This window comes from Pectinophora gossypiella, chromosome 9, assembly GCF_024362695.1.
Source record: "Pectinophora gossypiella chromosome 9, ilPecGoss1.1, whole genome shotgun sequence".
Lineage (NCBI taxonomy): Eukaryota > Metazoa > Arthropoda > Insecta > Lepidoptera > Gelechiidae > Pectinophora > Pectinophora gossypiella.
In genome coordinates, this window is record NC_065412.1 from 1681389 (window position 1) to 1702031 (window position 20643).

The following is a 20643-nucleotide window of genomic DNA, read 5'->3' on the forward strand; positions in this document are numbered from 1 at the left end:
TTTAAGCACCAAAATTCCTACCGTATATCTTGACTGGTTAGGTTTAAGTTTAGGCATTGAAGGGGAAATTTACTCAATATCCCGACGGTTAGATGCCTAAAACAACTCAAACGTAGTAATTAGATTGAAATGAAAATTCCTTTGGGCTTTAATTAAAATTGCATTACCGTTAGAGCCGGGGGTGGGGGGGGCGAGAAACGTAATCAACTGGAGTTATATGATCGCGACCTTGATTTAACTCGAGTCTATTGTACAATGATGGAACTCTTACCATAGAATAAGGAGTAATACTACGTATAGAACGGCAACTCTTCGCTCCCCACCAGCGTCTAAGCTAGATTTACCTCACCCCCTAGGACATAATTTAGACTTGAGACACGCAATCAAACGCAAACGCGTCAATGTGTGGTGTCTGTGTAAAACGAGGTAGTTTGTATGAAGTGTATATATTTTAACTAGCTTTTGCCCGCGACTTCGTCCGCGTGGCGTGTTATATAAGAGAGAGATCTTTGTGTGTGTGGGAGTGCATACTTATGCAGTTTAGATTTTTTCATATTTTTTTTTTCCCAATAACTCCCATTTTTCAAAATACAGCCAAAAATAAACTTTATATTTACTAAGGTATGCATGCATGCTAGATTGAATCAATTGATTGAATTGATTTTTTTTTTAATTGATTGTTCATTGAGTTTTAATTTTAATACACACTTCCTCTCTTCCCTTCAACGTTGCTGTGCCCTACAGGGTCCATGTTTTAGTTCCTATGCCTATGTAACACCCCATTGTACTACATGGAATGCAATAAATAATTTAATTGAATTGAATTGAAAACATCTATCTTACGCGGTTTCGATTTTTTCATACAAATGTTTTTTTCCCGCTTACTCCCGTTTCCGTGGGAATTTTGCAATATCCTGTTGCAACTAAGCTTTAAGTTAACTAAGGTACCTGCATGCCAAATTTCAAGCGTCTAACTTAAGCGGTTTAGATTTTTCATACAAAAGGATTTTCCCGCAAATTTCCGTTTCCGTGGGAATTCCGGGAATTCCTTTCTTAGTGCACCTCTACGGTACCTAAGCTATGTCCCTTCCAAATTTCAAATGCCTACGTTTAGCCGTTCAGGCTATGCGTTGATATGTCAGTCACTGAGTCAGTCAGTTTCTCCTTTTATTTAGATTTGATTTTTTCATACAAATGTTTTTCCCGCTAACTACCGTTCCCGTGGGAATTTTGTAATATCCTGTTGCAACTAAGCTTTAAGTTTACTAAAGTACCTGCATGCCAAATTTCAAACGTCTAACTTGAGTGGTTTAGATTTTTCATACAAAAGGATTTTCCCGCTAATTCCCGTTCCCGTGGGAATTTCGGGAATTCCTTTCTTAGTGTACCTCTACGGTATTTAAGGTACCTGCATGACAAATTTCAAACGTCTAACTTGAATGGTTTAGATTTTTCATACAAAAGGATTTTCCCGCTAATTCCCGTTCCCGTGGGAATTTCGGGAATTCCTTTCTTAGTGCACCTCTACGGTATCTAAGGTACCTGCGAGCCAAATTTCAAACATCTAACTTGAATGGTTTAAATTTTTCATACAAAAGGATTTTCCCGTTAATTCCCGTTCCCGTGAGAATTTTGGGAATTCCTTTCTTAGTGCACCTCTACGGTACCTATGGTACCTGCATGCCAAATTTCAAACGTCTAACTTGAGTGGTTTAGATTTTTCATACAAAAGGATTTTCCCGCTAATTGCCGTTCCCGTGGGAATTTCGGGAATTCCTTTCTTAGTACACCTCTACGGTATCTAAGGTACCTGCATGACAAATTTCAAACGTCTAACTTGAGTGGTTAAGATTTTTCATACAAAAGGATTTTCCCGCTAATTCCCGTTCTCGTGGGAATTTCGGGAATTCCTTTCTTAGTGCACTTCTACGGTATCTAAGGTATCTGCATGCCAAATTTCAAACGTCTAACTTGAGTGGTTTAGATTTTTCATACAAAAGGATTTTCCCGCTAATTCCCTTTCCCGTGGGAATTTCGGGAATTCCTTTCTTAGTGTACCTCTACGGTATCTAAGGTACCTGCATGCCAAATTTCAAACGTCTAACTTGAGTGGTTTAGATTTTTCATACAAAAGGATTTTCCCGCTAATTCCCGTTCCCGTAGGAATTTCGGGAATTCCTTTCTTAGTGCACCTCTACGGTATCTAAGGTACCTGCATGCCAAATTTCAAACGTCTAACTTGAGCGGTTTAGATTTTTCATACAAAAGGATTTCCCTTCACTACTCTGCTCCTATTGATTGTAGCGTGATGAAAAGTATACTATAACCTGTCCAGGAGTGTGAAGAATAATTGTACCAAGTTTCATTAAAATCCGTCCAGTAGTTTTTGTTTCTATAAGGAACATACAGACAGACAGACAGACAAAAATTTTACTGATTGCATTTTTGGCATCAGTATCGACCACTTATCACCCCCTGATAGTTATTTTTAAAAAATATTTAATGTATAGAATTGACCTCTCTACAGATTTATTATAAGTATAGATGAAGTACTCTTAACCAACAACATATTTATATTTATATTTGAATAAAGATTAATATTATTATGTTGATACAACTTAAACAAATTATTTCGACCAACTTTGGTACCATAAAAACGGTAATTGTGACTAAACCTTAAAAGATAGACATATGCCGTCGCGGACTTTTTTTTAGATCATGTATAGAGGAATAATTCTTTCATACATATTTTTTGTGTATCTTGAACCGTTTTCGCAGCGCACGCAAAGAAAGCCTTCAAAAATGAATAATTTTCCCCGTTTTTTACACATTTACCGCTCTGTCTTTGCTCCTATTGGTCATAGCGTAATGTTTTTTAGCCTATAGCCTTCCTCGATAAATGGACTATCCAACAAAAAAAGAATTATTCAAATCGCACCAGTAGTTTCGGAGATTAGCGCGTTCAAACAAACAAACAAACAAACAAACTCTTCAGCTTTATAATATTAGTATAGATTATTAAAATACATACACTTCACTCACTTCTTCACTTTTTTTATGTTTATATTTTTTATGTGTGTATATTTTAATGTTGTAAATGTATATGTGTCGTAGGTTTTACCTAAATAAACTTTTTTATTATTTTTTTATTATGAAGTGTCCGGGGTGTGCTCTTACTAAGTGCTACTTAGTCTTTTGTCCGGCCAAGTAGTTAATGCCATCTGCGGCAAATCTACAATAAGTCACGTCAAAAAAAAACAAAAAAGCTACTTAGTCACTTTTAAAGATTCACGACCGTTACACGTGTAGAAAGTACACATGAGATTACTGCCCATTATTACTTTTTTTGAGATATCTCCTTCATTTTACCCTTACTAGTTATTACATTACCACGCCATTACCATTAGAACGCTTGACTCTCACTGTAAGGTCGCAGATTCGAAATCAGCGCGGGCTTAAACCTATGATTTTCGAAATCGTTTTTCGAATTAATGTTTGCTAAATGATTATCACATGCTTAGTGATGAAGGAAAACACCGTGAGGAAACCCACATATCCGAGAAATGCGTTTCGAAGGCATGTGACCTAACCTGTCTTGGGCAGGTTTTCCCTTCGCGGGTTGGAAGGTCGGCCAGGCAGTCGCTTCTGTAAAAAACCGGACATGTCAAATCTTCAGGTTAGGTAAGCGGACCCTGTGAAAAACGGGATAATGCATGATCAACTCAGAATCATAGTCGGAATGATCCCTCAAAGTTTTCGTTACGATGTCACTAACACCCTGTATACCTACGTATTTACGGGTATTATAATGTGTCATCATCATCATCAGCCCATTAACGTCCCCTCTGCTGGGGCACGGGCCTTCCCTATGGATGGATAGGGAGATCGGGCCTTAAACTATCACGCGGGCCCTGTGCGGATTGATGGTTATTAACGACTGCTAATGCAGCCGGGACCAACGGCTTAACGTGCCTTCCGAAGCACGGAGGATCTCGAGATGAAAACTTTTTTTATAATGTGTTCAAAATTAAGTTAAGCTACAATTATTTTCTAAATTCAAATCACGTACTTACAAAAGTTACCTACATACATGCAATATATTATAAAAAGAAACAATAAAATATATAAATCACGGCACAACCCAAGAAAAGCAGAACAATACTAAAGTCGAAATAATGTGGCAAGTTAAACACTTTCCAAATCCTTTGTGTGGCGTGCCAAACTGCAGCTGGCAATTATTATGGCGGAACGGTGGCCATGACCGACGACTTACCAAGTCGATGTAAGTAAGTATAATATGTTACTTGAGTTACCACCGCACTGCCATCCACTGCCCGCTATCCCGAGTTACCTAAGTTACTTAGTTACTACCCAAAAGACATAAATAAGTAAGGAGATAATAATAAAGAAATAGCATTTTTCAGTTCACGTGGGTCTTCATAACTGGAAACAATTAGATTCCAAATTATATCGTCACTGGAAAGACAAAATTACATTTAAGCGCTAAAATATCCTAAAATAGCAAGCCATGTTATAAATTGCTAGATATCGAAAATGAAAAACAATGTAAACTTACGTTGACGTCATGTAGCTTGGATAAATGGGTAAAAATGTATAGTAAAAAAACTACAAAAATACTTTAAACGGCTTTTTCTTGAAATGGCATTTTGGTGCTTACGTAATTTTGCCTTTTAAGGTTTAAGATACTTTATTTCTCAAAAGAATACATTTGATTCGCTTACTGAGAAACAATCAATTTCATAATATAGTAGTTTAAACAACATTGGAATTGGACTAAGGTAGGTAGGTACTTAAATAACATTCCGAGACTTACTATACTAATTAGTAGGTAGGTATCTGTGTTCCTTTTCAGTGACGATATGTCCATACTAGGCGTTAATTATAGTAGAACTATAGAATAAGGAATATTACTGGTAGAACGTAATATACGATCCTGACGACCCGGTTACTCTAGCCATAGAGGTGGCCAATCAGCTCGCGACAACAAACACTTCAGGACCCCGATACCGGCCACGCCGGAGTGGTCGTTGTCTCTACATAGGTACTCACCTCACCAACCAAGATAAACCTATATAACTAATTAAACGCAAACTAAACTTTTATTCTGTGCTATTATGTTGTAATTCACATTAACGATGTGTGTGACTCGACGGGCTATTTAGTAATGTACTTACTTAGTGTGTATTATCATTATTTATCACAAGAATACAGAAGGCGCTACAAATTGTTTTTCATTATTTACGGCTGAGCCCGTCGCTCTATTCGGTTATCTATACCGCCCATGGCTAGGCTAAGCACTAAAAACAAAAAGAATTTGACGCCTGCCCTGTATTTGACGAGCATCGACGAGTGGAAGCCAAAATGAGTAAGCCCATTTTTTAAAAATGGAAGCCTTAATTCAGCAAAATTAAAATAGAAAAGGCGAGTAAAACGCTATTCAAACTTATTACATAGAATAAGGTTTAATACTACGTATAGAATGGCAACTCTCTGCTCCCCACCAGCCTCTGAGCTAGGTTTACTCAACCCCCTCTCACCCCTCGAACATAGTTTAGTTTTGGATCGTATGGTGTCAAACGTCACACACACAGATGCACGTGTACGATAATGTCAATGTGTAGTGTCTGCGTTCGAGGTTGTTTGTATGAAGTGTCCAGGGTATGCTTATTATTTATTTTCCTTTTCAAGATGGCCAGTTTGTCACGCGCGTTTTTGTTTTTTATTTTCCTTTGAGCTTTTCGTCTTCTTGCCCACTAAATCTCTTGTTCTTGTCGCCACGTCGTCAAAGGCAACTCGAGAGTTGTTGTTAGTTGTGAAAATTTGTTGAAGTGGTTGAATCAAATTTCAGTTATAAGTAACAACTACTTAACTACTGCGGTGCGTTTCAGATTTCATCAACAATCTTTCGAAGTACGGAAATACTCAGAACTGGGGGTTAAAATGACCACATCGAAGCAATTCATCTAAGAAAGCAATATTTCTATTTGGCATTTGTTTGCATTGCTGATATGTATGCAGAGTTAGGTATAAGCTGTGTGAAATGTACATGTGTGCAAGCGCCGCGGCGCGCATGCGCTCGCGGGCGCCCTCTATTGGTCAGCAATAAATTAACCTTTGAACTGAGTGCACGTCGTTTGTTTTTCCGTCGATTCCCGAACATACCATTTGGCAACGAGCGCTGGAGACCGGATATTGAAGAAGAAAACAAGATGTCTTCTTCTTTCATTGGAACCCTAGGATGTTTCGACCACAAAACCATGGATTGGACTATTTTTTACGGGAGGTTGAAGATGTTTCTAGAACTCAACGACATCGATGAAAAAAAACATTGTGCGGCATTGTTGACGAATTTGTCCGAAGATTCATATAGATTGCTATGTAATTTACTACATCCCAAGACAATCGAAAATGCGAAGTTCAATGAGTTAGTCGACGCATTTAAAACCCATTTCACTCCGAAAAGGTCTACATTTGCTGATCGAGATAAGTTTTATGAAGCGAGGAAGGTAGACAGCGAGAGTGCGGAAGAATGGGCGGCGCGGTTAAGGGGGCTAGCTGTGTACTGCGGATTCGGTTCGGAACTGAACACTCTGCTACGGGATCGTTTTGTTCTAGGATTTAAGTCGGGACCGGAACGGGATCGTCTGAGAGAACAAGACCTCACAACGCTAACGTTCGCGAAAGCGTTGGAAATCGCTCAACAAGTAGCCTGTGTAAAGCAAGTTAAAGAAAACGAGTCCGTCGTAGTGAAGCAGGAGCCACTGTACCGGGCGAGCGTGGCGTATGGTAGCGGCAGTGCCAAGGGCGCCGGCGCCGGCGGCATCCGACGCGAGCGCGACGACGCCGTGGCCCGGTGTACAGTGTGCGGCCTCAAAAACCACGTAGCGGAGAAGTGTCGGTATAAAAACTACAGGTGTAATAAATGCCACAACAAAGGACACTTGAAAAAAATGTGCGAACTTAAGGTGAACAGTATTGGTGTTGAATCATCTCCTGCATCGGTGGAGGAAGAGGCGCACGGCAGCCACGACTGCGAGGAGTGTCGATTATTTAATCTAAGGTGCGTGAATAATGATCCAATATTGTTATCTATAGGTATTGAAGGTAGTTATTTTAAAATGGAACTGGATTCAGGTTCGAGTACAAGTGTAATGTCAGAGAGTAGTTACCAGCAGAACTTTTCGAAATTCCCTTTAACGTTTTGCGATCTAAAAATTTGCTTTTATAATGGCCACAAAATATCACCCGCAGGTTATTTTATTGCACCGGTAACTTACAACAACCGTGAAGAAAATATTACATTTTTCGTAATTAAAAATGGTAATAATTATCCACTGCTTGGGCGCGATTTTATGGCCATATTCGACATCTGTTTTGTGACAAATAATTTAAATATAGCAATATGTAATAGTCAACATGAAATTCAACAGATATTATGTGATTATTCAGAGTTATTTAAAGACGAACTAGGGTGTTATAAAGGGTTAGAAGTAAGTTTACAATTGAAAGAAAACGTTCAGCCTAAGTTCTGCAAAGCTCGACCCTTGCCTTTTGCTATTAAGGATCAAGTTGAAACGGAATTAAATCGATTAGTGAATAACGGTATTCTCGTGCCTGTTACTTATTCCGATTACGCAACGCCTATCGTGCCCGTACAAAAACCGAATGGACAGGTAAGAATCTGCGCAGATTATTCCATTACGTTGAATAAAGATATACATGTCGATAAGTACCCGTTACCTCGCATTGAGGATGTTTTTGCAAAATTAAGCGGAGGCCAACAATTTACAAAATTAGATTGTAGTCAGGCTTATAATCAACTTATGCTATCAAAAGATTCGCAAAAACTTACTACAATAAACACGTCGAAAGGTCTGTTTATGTACACCCGACTAGTATTTGGGTTGGCCAGTGCGCCCGCAATTTTTCAAAGGGTGATTGAAAATTTATTAGCAGGCATAGATGGAGTCGCGATTTTCTTAGATGACGTGTGCGTCACAGGACCTAATAAAACCGTACACCTTCAACGGTTGAAGGAGGTATTCGACCGTTTCAAATCGGCAGGGCTCCGGTTAGAAAAAAAGAAATGTGCTTTTTTTCAGGATAACATTACATACTTAGGGCATTTAATAGACAAGAATGGATTACACAAATGTACTAATAAAGTAGATGCCATACGTAATGCACCTATGCCTACGAATATTACTGAGCTTAAACGATTTTTAGGTTTAGTAAACTACTACCGCAACTTTGTACCGAATGCGTCATCCATCCTTTGTCCACTCCACGAGTTATTGCGTGGCGGCGCGCGGTGGGAGTGGGGGCCACGGCAGCAGGCAGCGTTCGAAGACATCAAGGCAGAGCTGGCCTCCGAATCCTCAGTATCTGTATGGTAGGCAGCAACCTTTCATTTTAAAAACCGACCATCGTCCGCTTTTAGCTATTTTTGGTACCAAAAATGGAATATCGGTCACTACGGCGTCTAGATTAGTGAGATATGCGATATTTTTATCGGCTTATAATTATATTATTCAATATACATCAGGTAAACAAAATCAAGTTGCTGATTATTTCTCACGAGCGCCTGTATCGTCGGAAGATAACATGATTGAGGAAAATAATATAAAAGGCTGTCAGATATTAAACCTAAATAATTTGCAGATACAAAGCTTACCTATCACGTACAAAAACATTAGGGAAGCTACGGCCAATGATAATACATTATCAACAGTTATGCGGTACGTAAAAAATGGTTGGCCGCGGAAAATTGCGTGTAAAAATATTTTGCCCTTTTATCATTGTAGGTATGACCTTGATGTCGAATGCGGTTGTCTTATGAGGGGGCATCGTGTCATAATACCTATGGTCCACAGACGAACTTTAATGTTAGAGTTGCATAAAACACATCAAGGTATAGTGAAAACGAAAAGCGCGGCGCGGTCTCGCATGTGGTGGCCCGCGATAGATAAGGAGATCGAACAGCTGATCGGGTCATGTGACGTGTGTATGAAGACGCGCGCCGACCCGCCCCGCGCGACCCCCGCGCCCTGGCCGCGGCCGACTGCACCTTGGGAACGTATTCACTTAGATTATCTAAGTGTAGCCCAAAGGAATTACTTAGTGGTTATTGACGCATTCAGTAAATGGCTCGAATGTCTCGATATGGGAGGGGGTATCACGACTTCCCATTTAATTAGAAACCTTAATTTGCTTTTTTCAAGATTTGGATTGCCTAGAACAATAGTTTCAGACAATGATCCCAAAATAGCATCTGTGGAGTTTGATCAGTTTTGCAAAACTAATGGCATTGAACACATTACTTCCCCTATTTATCACCCTATAAGTAATGGTCTAGCTGAATCGAGCGTTAAAACGTGTAAGAAAATGTTAAAATCAATTATGCAGTCTTATACTTGTGTAAATAAAATTAATGATAAGTTACAGGAATATTTATTCGAATATCGAAACACAGTGCATTGCTCAACAAAAGTATCCCCCGCCAAGTTAATGTACGGTCGTGACCTACAGGGACGGTTAGATCAAATTTTGCCACCTCTAAAAAATTGTATAGAATCTGATAATAATCACGATAACAATTCGAGTAGAATGTTTAAAACGAACCAAACAGTTTGGGCTAAATGCTATGATAAAAGGAAACCAGTATGGTGTAAAGGCACTATTATAAACAAGTTAGGAAATCGTATGTATACAGTCAAGTTGAATGAGCAGAATGTTACATGTAAAAGGCATATTGATCAGTTATTACGTTACACGGAAAAACCAATAGAACAACCCACGAATTATGATGCAGATTTCGGTATGTCGCAGGGTGATGAGTCATCTAAAGAACAAGTAATTGACCCACCAATACTTGATGTAAATTCTCCTAGTAGACAGTTGGAAGAGGACAATGACGAGTGGCACGAAGCCTCGGAGGGGGAAAGGATGAGGGGGGAAAGCGCTGTAAGTAGGGAACAGGAACCTCCGTCCACTATTGGACCTAATCCGAATGCATGCCCTGATTCCATAAGTCAGCCCATTCCTCCGCCACCGACACGGGTTTTGAGGCCTAGGAATAAGGACATTAATTATAAGGTTTAATTAATATGTAAAAAGTTATCACTTGTGAAGTAGTTGTAATAGTAGGTATTTAGAGTAATTATAGGTTAGTATATCTACCTAATTATAAAATGTTTGTTGTTAACAGGTTCCCAAACTAGGGGAAGAGGGATGATATGTATGCAGAGTTAGGTATAAGCTGTGTGAAATGTACATGTGTGCAAGCGCCGCGGCGCGCATGCGCTCGCGGGCGCCCTCTATTGGTCAGCAATAAATTAACCTTTGAACTGAGTGCACGTCGTTTGTTTTTCCGTCGATTCCCGAACATACCAATTGCTCACTTACTTTTATATGCGCAAATGTCAAATTGCAATATTGCTTTCTTAGATGAATTGCTTCAATGTGGCCATTTTAACCCCCCTGCAAGTTGTTTGTTGACTTGAATAACTTTGATCAGTATCGATTTCCGGTAGGTATTCTAATTATGTATTCCGCCCACGACAACTCTAGAGCAAAGGAAGTGGGTGTTGTTGATTGAAAAACTAAGGCAGCTCACTTTGGATGCGTTCGTAAGAATTCGACGCAACCATCCCAGCCTTCAAAGAACTATGAGAATACGCTGCAGGTTGCGAGTTCGTCGTCATAGAAAAGTATTCGAACGCACTACGCACGAATCGAATTCGTACGTAAACGCCAAAAGTCACTAATACTAGATCTAAGTTAGTATTGTTATTAACAAATATAGATATTTTTATTTATTTTTATTTATTTAATAATTTATTGTACACGGGATAACACAGAACCACAATATGACAACATGAGGAGAGACAAAAGGCACAACAACAATTATTGTCTGAAATAAACTGTTATTATTATTCTAACAGTAAGCTCGGTGAGTTGTGGTGAGTTTTTATTGCGAGGGATGTACCTCTGACTACCCCAATTGGAATATAGCCGTGAGCTTATGTTTAGAATGCGAGTGAGCGCAACCTTATAACTCTAATATACACCGCACGCAATAGCACAGTAAATATATGTATAATCTTAATTAATAAGCTTACCTAAGTACTTGGCTATGACTAAGTTTAGGTATATAATGGCCCCGATTCCTGCAGACACCTCCTAACGTTATTTTAAGTTATACCCGTCATTTTCTTGTAAAAAAAAGAAAAGGGACGGATGATTGTCAAGAAGTTAATTTTAAAATGAATGAATAACCCGTGCGAATAAAATAGGCTTCTCGCTATGCAATCCGTTTGACGTGCTGTCTACTTAAATCTGTCGGGTTATTAGCCGATGTAAATTTTTTAGACGGTTTTAGATTTCTGCTTAAAATGTATGTGTATTCCATAAATTTTATGCCTGTCGATTACCCGTCCCTTTCTTTTTCAACGGATAAGAAAATAACAGGTATAACTTAAAATATAATTAGATGGCGTCTGCTGGAATTAGCACCATTATTTATTGCGGTATTAGCCAAGTAAAAACATATCCAATAACATAAATAGAACTGACCATGTAAAATAGATTATGCGAGGAGAAGTATGACAAAAATCAATACATACACATGCTGACGTATTATTTATTACCGATGAGGGCAAAAAGCACACGAAACGTAACTCTCTTTTATCGTTTGTAGGGCCCGAACGCTCGATGCGCGAAACTTTTAACGACATTTAAACGTATGTTTAATCTGTTCTATTACTTACGGCTTTATAGCAATCAACTTAATCAATTTGTCAACTTGAAGGTATTTCCTCGAAATCTATAACGAAATAATTTTGCACATGGTGTGAGTATTAAAATCACCTAAGTTCGGATTTATATATAAGGTGTGTCAGAAAGTTTTAAAACATAGACCATTCTCTAAGGTGTTTTTCTCTAAATTACGTTTAATTTGCCCTCAGTATCTAATCTCTCATGAAGAACGTACGTGCTTTAAATTTTTCCATTGTAAGTACTTAATTAAAATACTCCATTAAAAAATAAAAATAATTCACTGTGTAATGAGCTTTCGCTGAGGTCTTTAATTTTACCCGAAAAAATTGGGGTTTCGTACCTAAAGAAGTACGTAAAATCATTATTGTAAACAACTGTGGAATTTCATTAAAAATAACCACCTCTCTAGCAACCAATTAATAATAATAAATAATATATTCATCCATATTGTGTTAGTTACATTTATTTTAATAACTACTGTTAATATATATTTTTTTTAAGTATATAATTTAATAATAATTCTTCTTCTATCGTGTGGGTGGGCGGTGGATTACCAACCTCATCAACCCTGATGTCAGGGTTACTATTGAGCTGGTAAAGGCCACTGATATGGATTGAATAATAATATAATTATCATATTTTTATTTTGTCTAAAATTTTCCGCTCAGCAACTATATTAACTTATACATTGTTAACGCGGTAAGAACCCGTTATTATGTGCTTTAATTATATTAACTTAACCAGACGAAAACTTGAAAACATTAAACGCAACAAAGAATATTTACTTAAGTACCTACTTAAAATAAAAAGCGAAAGATAATGAAATTTTCTTCCAACACAGTAGGTATATACTTTGATTTCCATTTCTAAACACATCTTGTAAAGCTTTTTACTCTCAGTTTGCTAATATAATAAAAATGTATTTTATCAGAAGAGAAAAAGACCGGAAAAGTAAGATGATTCCGTGCTTTGGAGGGCACGTTAAGCCGTTGGTCCCGGCTATTAGCCGTAACAACACCTCCACCAACCCGCATTGGAGCAGCGTGGTGGAGTATGCTCCATACCCCCTCCGGTTGATTCAGGAGAGGCCTGTGCCCAGCAGTGGGACGTATTTAGGCTATTTATGTTATGTTATGTATCAGAAGAGAAACATTATAATGTGGGTTGATCTAACAAATACTTATATAAACTCACCCAGACTAATGTATATATAAGTGAAGGTACCGTTTCTAATAATAAAAAATCTTGATACATAATTATTCTTAATTCTAAGTTTTTCTCAGACAAAAACCAAAGTATTCAAAAAATAAATCAAGATTTGTCGCGCCATATTTTATATTGAAATAGCAGAATCATTTTCATCAACAATTTTCTTTACAAGCTCTTTCGTAGAGCATTAATTTGATATTTTTCCTCTCCTCTCCGGGTTTAAACCGACGCGAGGGTATGCTATTATGGGCCATCATAAATCTTATTGAGAAATAGTTTGATTAATTACCCTAAGTGATTCCTTCGCCACGCGCCACTCCCGCAGCTCAACAAATCGATAGACCAACTAGGAGTCTGGACTTTCATACCTTTGATATTATATTCACTAGGTCCTTGGTACCTACTTAACGAATATTACTAGTGTCCTGATAATTAATCAAATAATCTTTTTACTTTATCTCGTAATGTTTCGCTTTTATCCACCTTAGTTAAGCCGTGGTAGCCTAGTTGAAAGAATGCTTCTCACTGTGACGGCCTCCGTGGTCCAGTGATTGAGCGTTGGGCTCAAGATCCGCAGGTCCCGCGTTGAAATCCCGATGGGAACATATCACAAAAATCACTTCGTGAGCCCTGGTTTGATTAGGACATTAAAGGCTGGTCACCTGATTGTCCGAAAGTAAGGTGGGGTCGAATCGGGACGGTAGAGCGGGGAAGGAGCTCGAACTCCGAAGTGGTATGCGTGTGGCAGGAGCAACGAAAGTCCTCCGAGACTTCTATCGGTTCTTTCCGTGCGTGTATAAAAGGCTCCGGGCATGCTGGGTCAAACCGGATTACCAAACGTCGCAACTCCTGATAGGTCCACGGCACGTTCAGGGGCCGGTTAAGAGATCTGGGGCTGGTCGAGGACGGAGTTTGTCCGGGGACGCTAAGGAGTACCGTACCGTTTGTAACTATTAAGTACTTATCTCGTCGTGTTTCGTTTAGAAAAATATTTAGCAATATAATGGCCCCGATTCCTGCAAACACCGCCTAATTTTATTTTAAGTTATATCCGTCATTTTCATATCCGTCGAAAAGGAAAGGGATGGATGATTCACAGCTCTTAATTTTAGGAAGAATGAGTCAATGAATGAATAACCCGGGCGAATCAAAAGGTACGTCGCTGGTATGCAATCCGTTTGACGTGCTGTCTACTTAACTGTGTCGGGTTATTGACCGATGTAAAATTTTTAGACGGTTGGTTTAGATTTGTGCTTAAAATTGACGTGTGTTCCATAAATTTTATGCTTGTCGATTACCCGTCCCTTTCCTTTTCGGCGGATAAGAAAATGACAGATATAACTTAAAATAAAATTAGATGGTATTTACAGGAATTAGCACCAATATTGTTTAAAACTCTCTGATCATTTTAACCTAAAGGAAATCTAAGCATGACCTTTTCATGTAAGTAAAGAGGTATTAACATAAAATCATTTGGTACCGGGCACATAGTGAAAATTTACGTTAACGTTTCATTATTTAAATACTTAGATGTATATATATTATGCGGGATACATCCAATATTCTCAAAAAAGAAATGCCTTCAGCTTTGTATTATTTTTTACTTTGCTTGTAATCAAACATTCTGTTCGAAAACAAAGAGAATTATTCGCTTCATAATGAGCTTTTCTCTACTTCTCAACAATACAAAATAATTGTCTAAAACATTTGTGTAAAATTACGTGGAATTAATACTTTAGTCTCTTTACATACTTAGCCGAAACTTCACGAGACACGGGCAAGAGTTACTTGTCTAAAACAGGCTGTCATATAGAATACTTAACGTTTAGTTTAGTGGTCTAACCTTCACCTGCCTTATATTGCTTATATTACATACTTAAATAACGCTTGCTAGATTCATTTTAGGCTAGGGCACAGGTTGCATAGTTAAGATTTTACAATAATATATGACGAGTGTCTGAGACAACAGCCTCCGTGGTCTAGTGGTTAGAGCGTTAGGCTCACGATCTGGAGGTCCGGGTTAGATTCCCGATGGTGACATTGTCGAAATCACTTTGTGAGACTGTCCTTTGCTTGGTAAGGACTTTTCAGGCTTGAATCACCTGATTGTCCGAAAAAGTAAGATGATTCCGTGCTTCGGAGGGCACGTTAAGCCGTTGGTCCCGGCTATTAGCCGTAAAAAACACCTCCACCAACCCGCAGTGGAGCAGCGTGGTGGAGTATGCTCCATACCCCCTCCGGTTGTTTGAGGGGAGGCCTGTGCCCAGCAGTGGGACGTATATAGGCAGTTTATGATATGACGAGTATAAAAAACATTTTTACACCAGCTTGCTTTTCACACAAGGAGCGCCGCGCCGGTTCGAACCCCGGTGCCAGATTTGCTCCAAAGAGTTATTAATTTATCTTAAGTGCAGTTTTCACCAACACAGTTGGCTCGACCATTATAGACGGTGACACGGCTCACCACTTATCACGTTGGTCTAACATAAGCTCGGTGAAATGAGGGTAATTGGTTTATCTTGCGATGGACGTACCTCTGACTACCGCAATTAGGATGTAGCGTGAGCTTATGTTATGTTTTTTTTTTTGTTATGGCAATGGGTCGCTTAGGAATACGACCATTCTGCCAGTGTCGAAGTGATCAGAAAACAAACTGAAAAAATTTGACAGGTTGAATAATTTTAAACTGTAGGTAGAGAGCTAAACCTCGAGTTAACCCTTATGTTATGTTTTCGGAAAAAATCTCTGAAAGCGACGTAACACGAGATAGAGGCCAATTTGAATAATTTGTAGCAAGTAGCTTAGTCTCTCAGAGATGCCTCGAGCCATTGATGTAAGTATATTATTATGTTACTTCATTGCCCCGAGCATTAAGAAGAACGCTTTTAGCAAAACGTTTATTGGAAAGGAGACTGAAATGGTAGGTAGGTACAATATTAGCGACACTTTATAACTCAAATAAAAATAAGTTATTTCAGCATCTATGGTGAACGTATCGCCTTCTTTTTTTTGACGTGACTTATTGTAGATTTACCGCATATGCTGCATATTACTTGACCGGACAATGTTCGTAAACGCCACGCTGTTGATATACAAGGTTCATACGAGTAGCATTCCGTTGCACATCAGGTGGGTTAAAAAGACCGTATTGAATCAATTTGTATAAAAAAGCAATATTGCTATTCGACATTGCACGCTTACTTTGCTACTTTTTATATGAATTGCTTCAACACCCATGTCCTACTAAAAGTCAGTCAGAAATAAAATCGGTGCATACCGACCGATCCGATTATCGGTGAAAAATGAACGTTCGGAAATGAGTCGGTCACAAAATCGGGCATAAGAATCGGAGGAAAAATCGGCCCGATTATCTGTCCTAGGGAACAATAAAAAGTCTGACGTGGGCGAGCGCCCTTAGACTACACCGCCCGTTGCCTTGACGCATCGGGCAGGATGGATTGGCAAATGTAATAACCGGTTTAATAGTATCAACTTACATCAGAGCGGTGTCCGCGCAGATTGTAGTTGGTGCGCAGGGGCAGCTCGTGCGGGCGGCGCGCGTGCGACGATGTGAAGGTAACGCCGACGACGCCGCGCACGTTGCCCGTCGCCAGCCAACCTTCTTGGTAGTAGTTGTTGCGATTCAGCTTCCAGCCTTCCTCCTACAGGAATAAGACAGAAGATCGTCATTATTATATTACCAGAAGCTAAGGCTCTAAAATAGGTGTTCCAAACCAGTCTCTCAAAAATACAAATTATCATCTATCTAACATTGTCCCGTTTTTCACAGGGTCCGCTTACCTAACCTGAAGATTTGACAGGTCCGGTTTTTTACAGAAGCGACTGCCTGTCTGACCCTCCAACCCGCGAAAACCAGCCCAGTACAGGCTAGAGTCACATACCTCCAAAAATGCATTTCTCGGGAATGTGGGTTTCCTCACGATGTTTACCTTCGCCGCTGAGCACGCGATATAAACATTTATGATCCAAACATGAATTTGAGAGTACAAATAAAAAGACAGTAAATATTGAGGCAAATTGTAATTTTTTGTTTAGAAAATAAACTCAACAATGTGATGGAATACCAATGCTTCATTTTGGCTCCGGTAGATGAGAAGAACTCTGTATGCCCAGTTGTGTAAAAAGTACACAGGATAACAAGTATTTTCTCCAACATTTAAAGGAATCAACATTAAGGTAATTTAGTCTGATAGAGCGAAGTGGAAGAGAAGTACGAAGAAGGCAGACCCCACCATCAGATGGGAATAATAAATGCCAAGGAGAGAGAGAGAGAGAGAGAGAGTTGAATGAAGGTCAAATTCAAATTCAAAAATATCTTTATTCAGTAGGTAACATAGTTACACTTTGCACATAACGAACGTCTCATCCGCCTAAAACTACTGCAGCTTCTCACAACCTGTATAGCCGGGGAAAAGAAGCTGCAAGGAAAACCTCGGCACAGGGCCCTAGACCTTCTTTAAAAAAAAAATAAACATAAAATATTGGTATACAATTGAGTTGGTCTCTCCAGGCTACGTTCCTCAAAAAAGAATATTGATGGCGCTGTAAAGATTTTCCTTCTTATTTCATAGATAACAGACATTATGCAAATTTTATATCTTTGTTTTTAGGAATAAATGATGACCCTTTATATTCCACCCAGGCAGAATTATATCTTGCACCCATTATTATTCCGATCAAAATAAAGAGAGGCAATATAGGTAGAAACGTAATTCTATACGTAATTCACACACAACACACAAACACACACACACACACACACATACACACACACACACACACACATACATCTTATCTCATAAGTATTTCTCTTTAACTTTTATTTGAACGTTCTTCAGGTCTTTACATGAAGCTTACTAGGAAGTCCCAATAACGGGGTTATATATGATGTACTATTTAAAGCAAATAAACTATTTTGATTTTTGATTTTGATTTTTTTTTTAAATTCAGGTCTAAAATTTTTCGGCACTTTTTGAGTCAATATTTTAAATCTATCGCCAAAGTTTATTTGTATGTTTCGGTTTAGTTTAATTAAGTATAATTAACCTATTTAATAATAATAATATTTGCTACTGTTGAATTTGTAAATTAGTTTATTGATTGCGAGTGCTATGTACACCGTTATTGTTACACATATCAGTCAGAATACCTAGTTAAGTTGTGGAATAAGCTCAATATGTGTGATGTGGTAATTGTACTCTTTTATATGTGTATAAAAACTCTCTCTCTCTCTCTCTTACTCTTTTTTTTATGTGATCCAAATATCAAGCAGCAAATATTTTTATATACTTATGCTTCTGCCATTACATTGTATTTTTGAATATTTATGTACAGTCATGAGCAATATAATGTACCCAATTTAGGACTCTGTTGCACTAACACATTTGACATTTAGTGAGACTTACAGTTCAATTTGTCAAAAAAGTTAATGTGACATGGTACCAAAGTGTATACATATTAATGCTCGTGACCGTACCCAAGAAAATAGGTAATTATCACGTTAAATCCCAACAGCGCCATCTGTATTATTTTTGGGGAACTCAGCCTGGAAAGTCCATCATTTTCTTCAAATTTAGTATTCGACAAAACGCATTGGAAATCCTCGATTATTATTTCGTGCCAATATATTCGGGTCGCGCAATCCTATGAAAATATCTGTTCAGATACTCCATTGTAAGTTCTAGCACGTAATAGCTGAAGCCTTGACCGTTTATTTAAAACAGCAGCAGAATTACACAAGCAATTACCCCGCGCCACCATTAAATTACAACTACATTCATGCAAAACTGAATGCTTGTTCTCGTGTTATAGTTAATTGGATTATTATATTGTTTAAAAACATTGTAATCTACAACTGTAAAACTGTACGGGCTTTTATTGCGCCATTCTTTGTGCTGTTGATGTAAAATAAACATTATTTCATTTAGTCCTGGGGAGTTAAAAACACATCGAAGCAATTCGCCTAAAAAAGCAATATTGCAATTTGACATAATTGCGCATATAAAAAGTAAGAGCGCAATGCAAACAAATGTCAAGTAGCAATATTGCCTTTTTAGATGAATTGATTTAATGTGGCCTTTTTAACGGTCTGCGATTGTTGAAGTTAAGCAACTTTCGCAAAGGCCTGTCATAGGATGGGTGACCACAAAAAAAAGTTTTCATCTCGAGCTCCTCCGTGCTTCGGAAGGCATGTTAAACCGTTGGTCTGGCTGCATTAGCAGTCGTTAATAACGACCAATCCTCACTGGGCCCGCGTGGTCCGATCTCCCTACCCATGCATAGGGAAGGCCCGTGCCCCAGCAGTGGGGACGTTAATGGGCTGGTGATGATGATGATGATTTTGTTGAATACCGTATTAGAATCTAAATATTGAAGTCGGCGCAACCTTCATTACCTACAAACGCTGCAAAAACGCTCTACCGTTTTTCTTTACTTAAGACATCGTTGTACTTGTTACCGAGCAGCTATTGGGTGTGTATTCTGTGCCTACGTAGGTATGTTAAATAAACTTCCTGCAGTGACAGAGGACCAATATGTCCAGGAAGTGAGCCCAATTAACAAACTCGTAATGGTCGAGTCGGGGCCGGAGATCGAAACGCGAATTGCCAATTAGTGAGATATTACTGTCTACACGTCCATTGCCGGCTATTAAGGCGGTTTGGGGTTGCTATCACATTGTGGGCGAGCAATCGATGGTTAAATAACCTATTCAACAGGTTGCGTCGTCTAGCAGTGGAGTTAGATGTATCAGGTAGGTAGAAGTACCTAGTATCTAATACATACTACTTACCTATAAGTTTTGCCTTAGAAAGTGACACCCGATTTGATACTAAATCAATTCAACTTGTTAATTACGTAAGTTGTGCACGTCTGTAATTGGTGCAAACACTAGTACTAGCCTTAAGAAAGTTATATTAATTGTTGTGTGTTTGTACTGTGGATGTGCCTAATAAGAATAAGAAATAATAAGAATAAGTCATATTAATTACTAACAACTATGGAATTTATATTTTCTGAAATAAATTATTTGAATTTGAATAAATAAATAAAATAAATAAACTTCTGAAAATAATATTTAATCTAGAATCAATCATTTAAAATTGCGTTGACTCTTGTCAAATATTTCTTCCTGTTCCATCCCAATGCTAGTAAGTAAATGTGTATCCTCGCAAATCACATAAAAATAGTTACCCTGGTTCGCTGCTGACGCGCCAAATTAAAAGAAATCGGAGGTTTTTCTAGCAAATTGTTATTCTGTCTCCCCTGCGTTCGAACCTTCCAAAAAGCATTGATCGTCCATCGAACTTACGACTCGACCCTGTTATAAAGTCAACCTGATTTGCAAGAAAATGACAGGGGAGGGGAGCGCGGTTCTTGCATTATTGATTAAGCTATTAATACTTCTGTACTTAATCTATTATTCAAATTGCAAACACACAGTGCAAAAGCCTCAGTTGATACTAAACTTTATTGTTGTGTCTATTAGATTTGTTAAGGAAGAGAGGAAGGGGTAGACCTAGGATAACATTTATGAAACTTATAAAAGAGAAGATGCAGGTCATGTCGTATCGGGAGGTGAAGGTTTTGGCGGGAAGAAGAGAGGAATGGCGATTA

General features: G+C 38.5%; 2 protein-coding genes across 2 annotated transcripts in view; one reads left to right on the forward strand and one right to left on the reverse strand.

Annotated features, from left to right (window-relative positions):
- The window catches only part of LOC126369365 (tubby-related protein 4), an 89857-nt gene that overhangs the window by 61870 nt on the left and 7344 nt on the right, over positions 1-20643 (reverse strand). Inside the window, exon 2 of the mRNA XM_050013717.1 lies at positions 16506-16670. Within this exon, the coding sequence (XP_049869674.1) occupies positions 16506-16670 (165 nt within the window). The remainder of the gene's footprint in view (positions 1-16505; positions 16671-20643) is intronic.
- Positions 6141-10274, forward strand: LOC126369428 (uncharacterized). Its single transcript, XM_050013843.1, has 2 exons — positions 6141-7081; positions 10229-10274. Exons 1-2 carry the CDS (start codon positions 6231-6233, stop codon positions 10239-10241), a joined length of 864 nt encoding a protein of 287 aa, XP_049869800.1. The 5' UTR covers positions 6141-6230; the 3' UTR covers positions 10242-10274.

Excerpts from the sequence above, each read along its gene's own strand:
- LOC126369428 (XM_050013843.1), top strand. The coding sequence starts at position 6,231 with ATGTCTTCTTCTTTCATTGGAACCCTAGGATGTTTCGACCACAAAACC.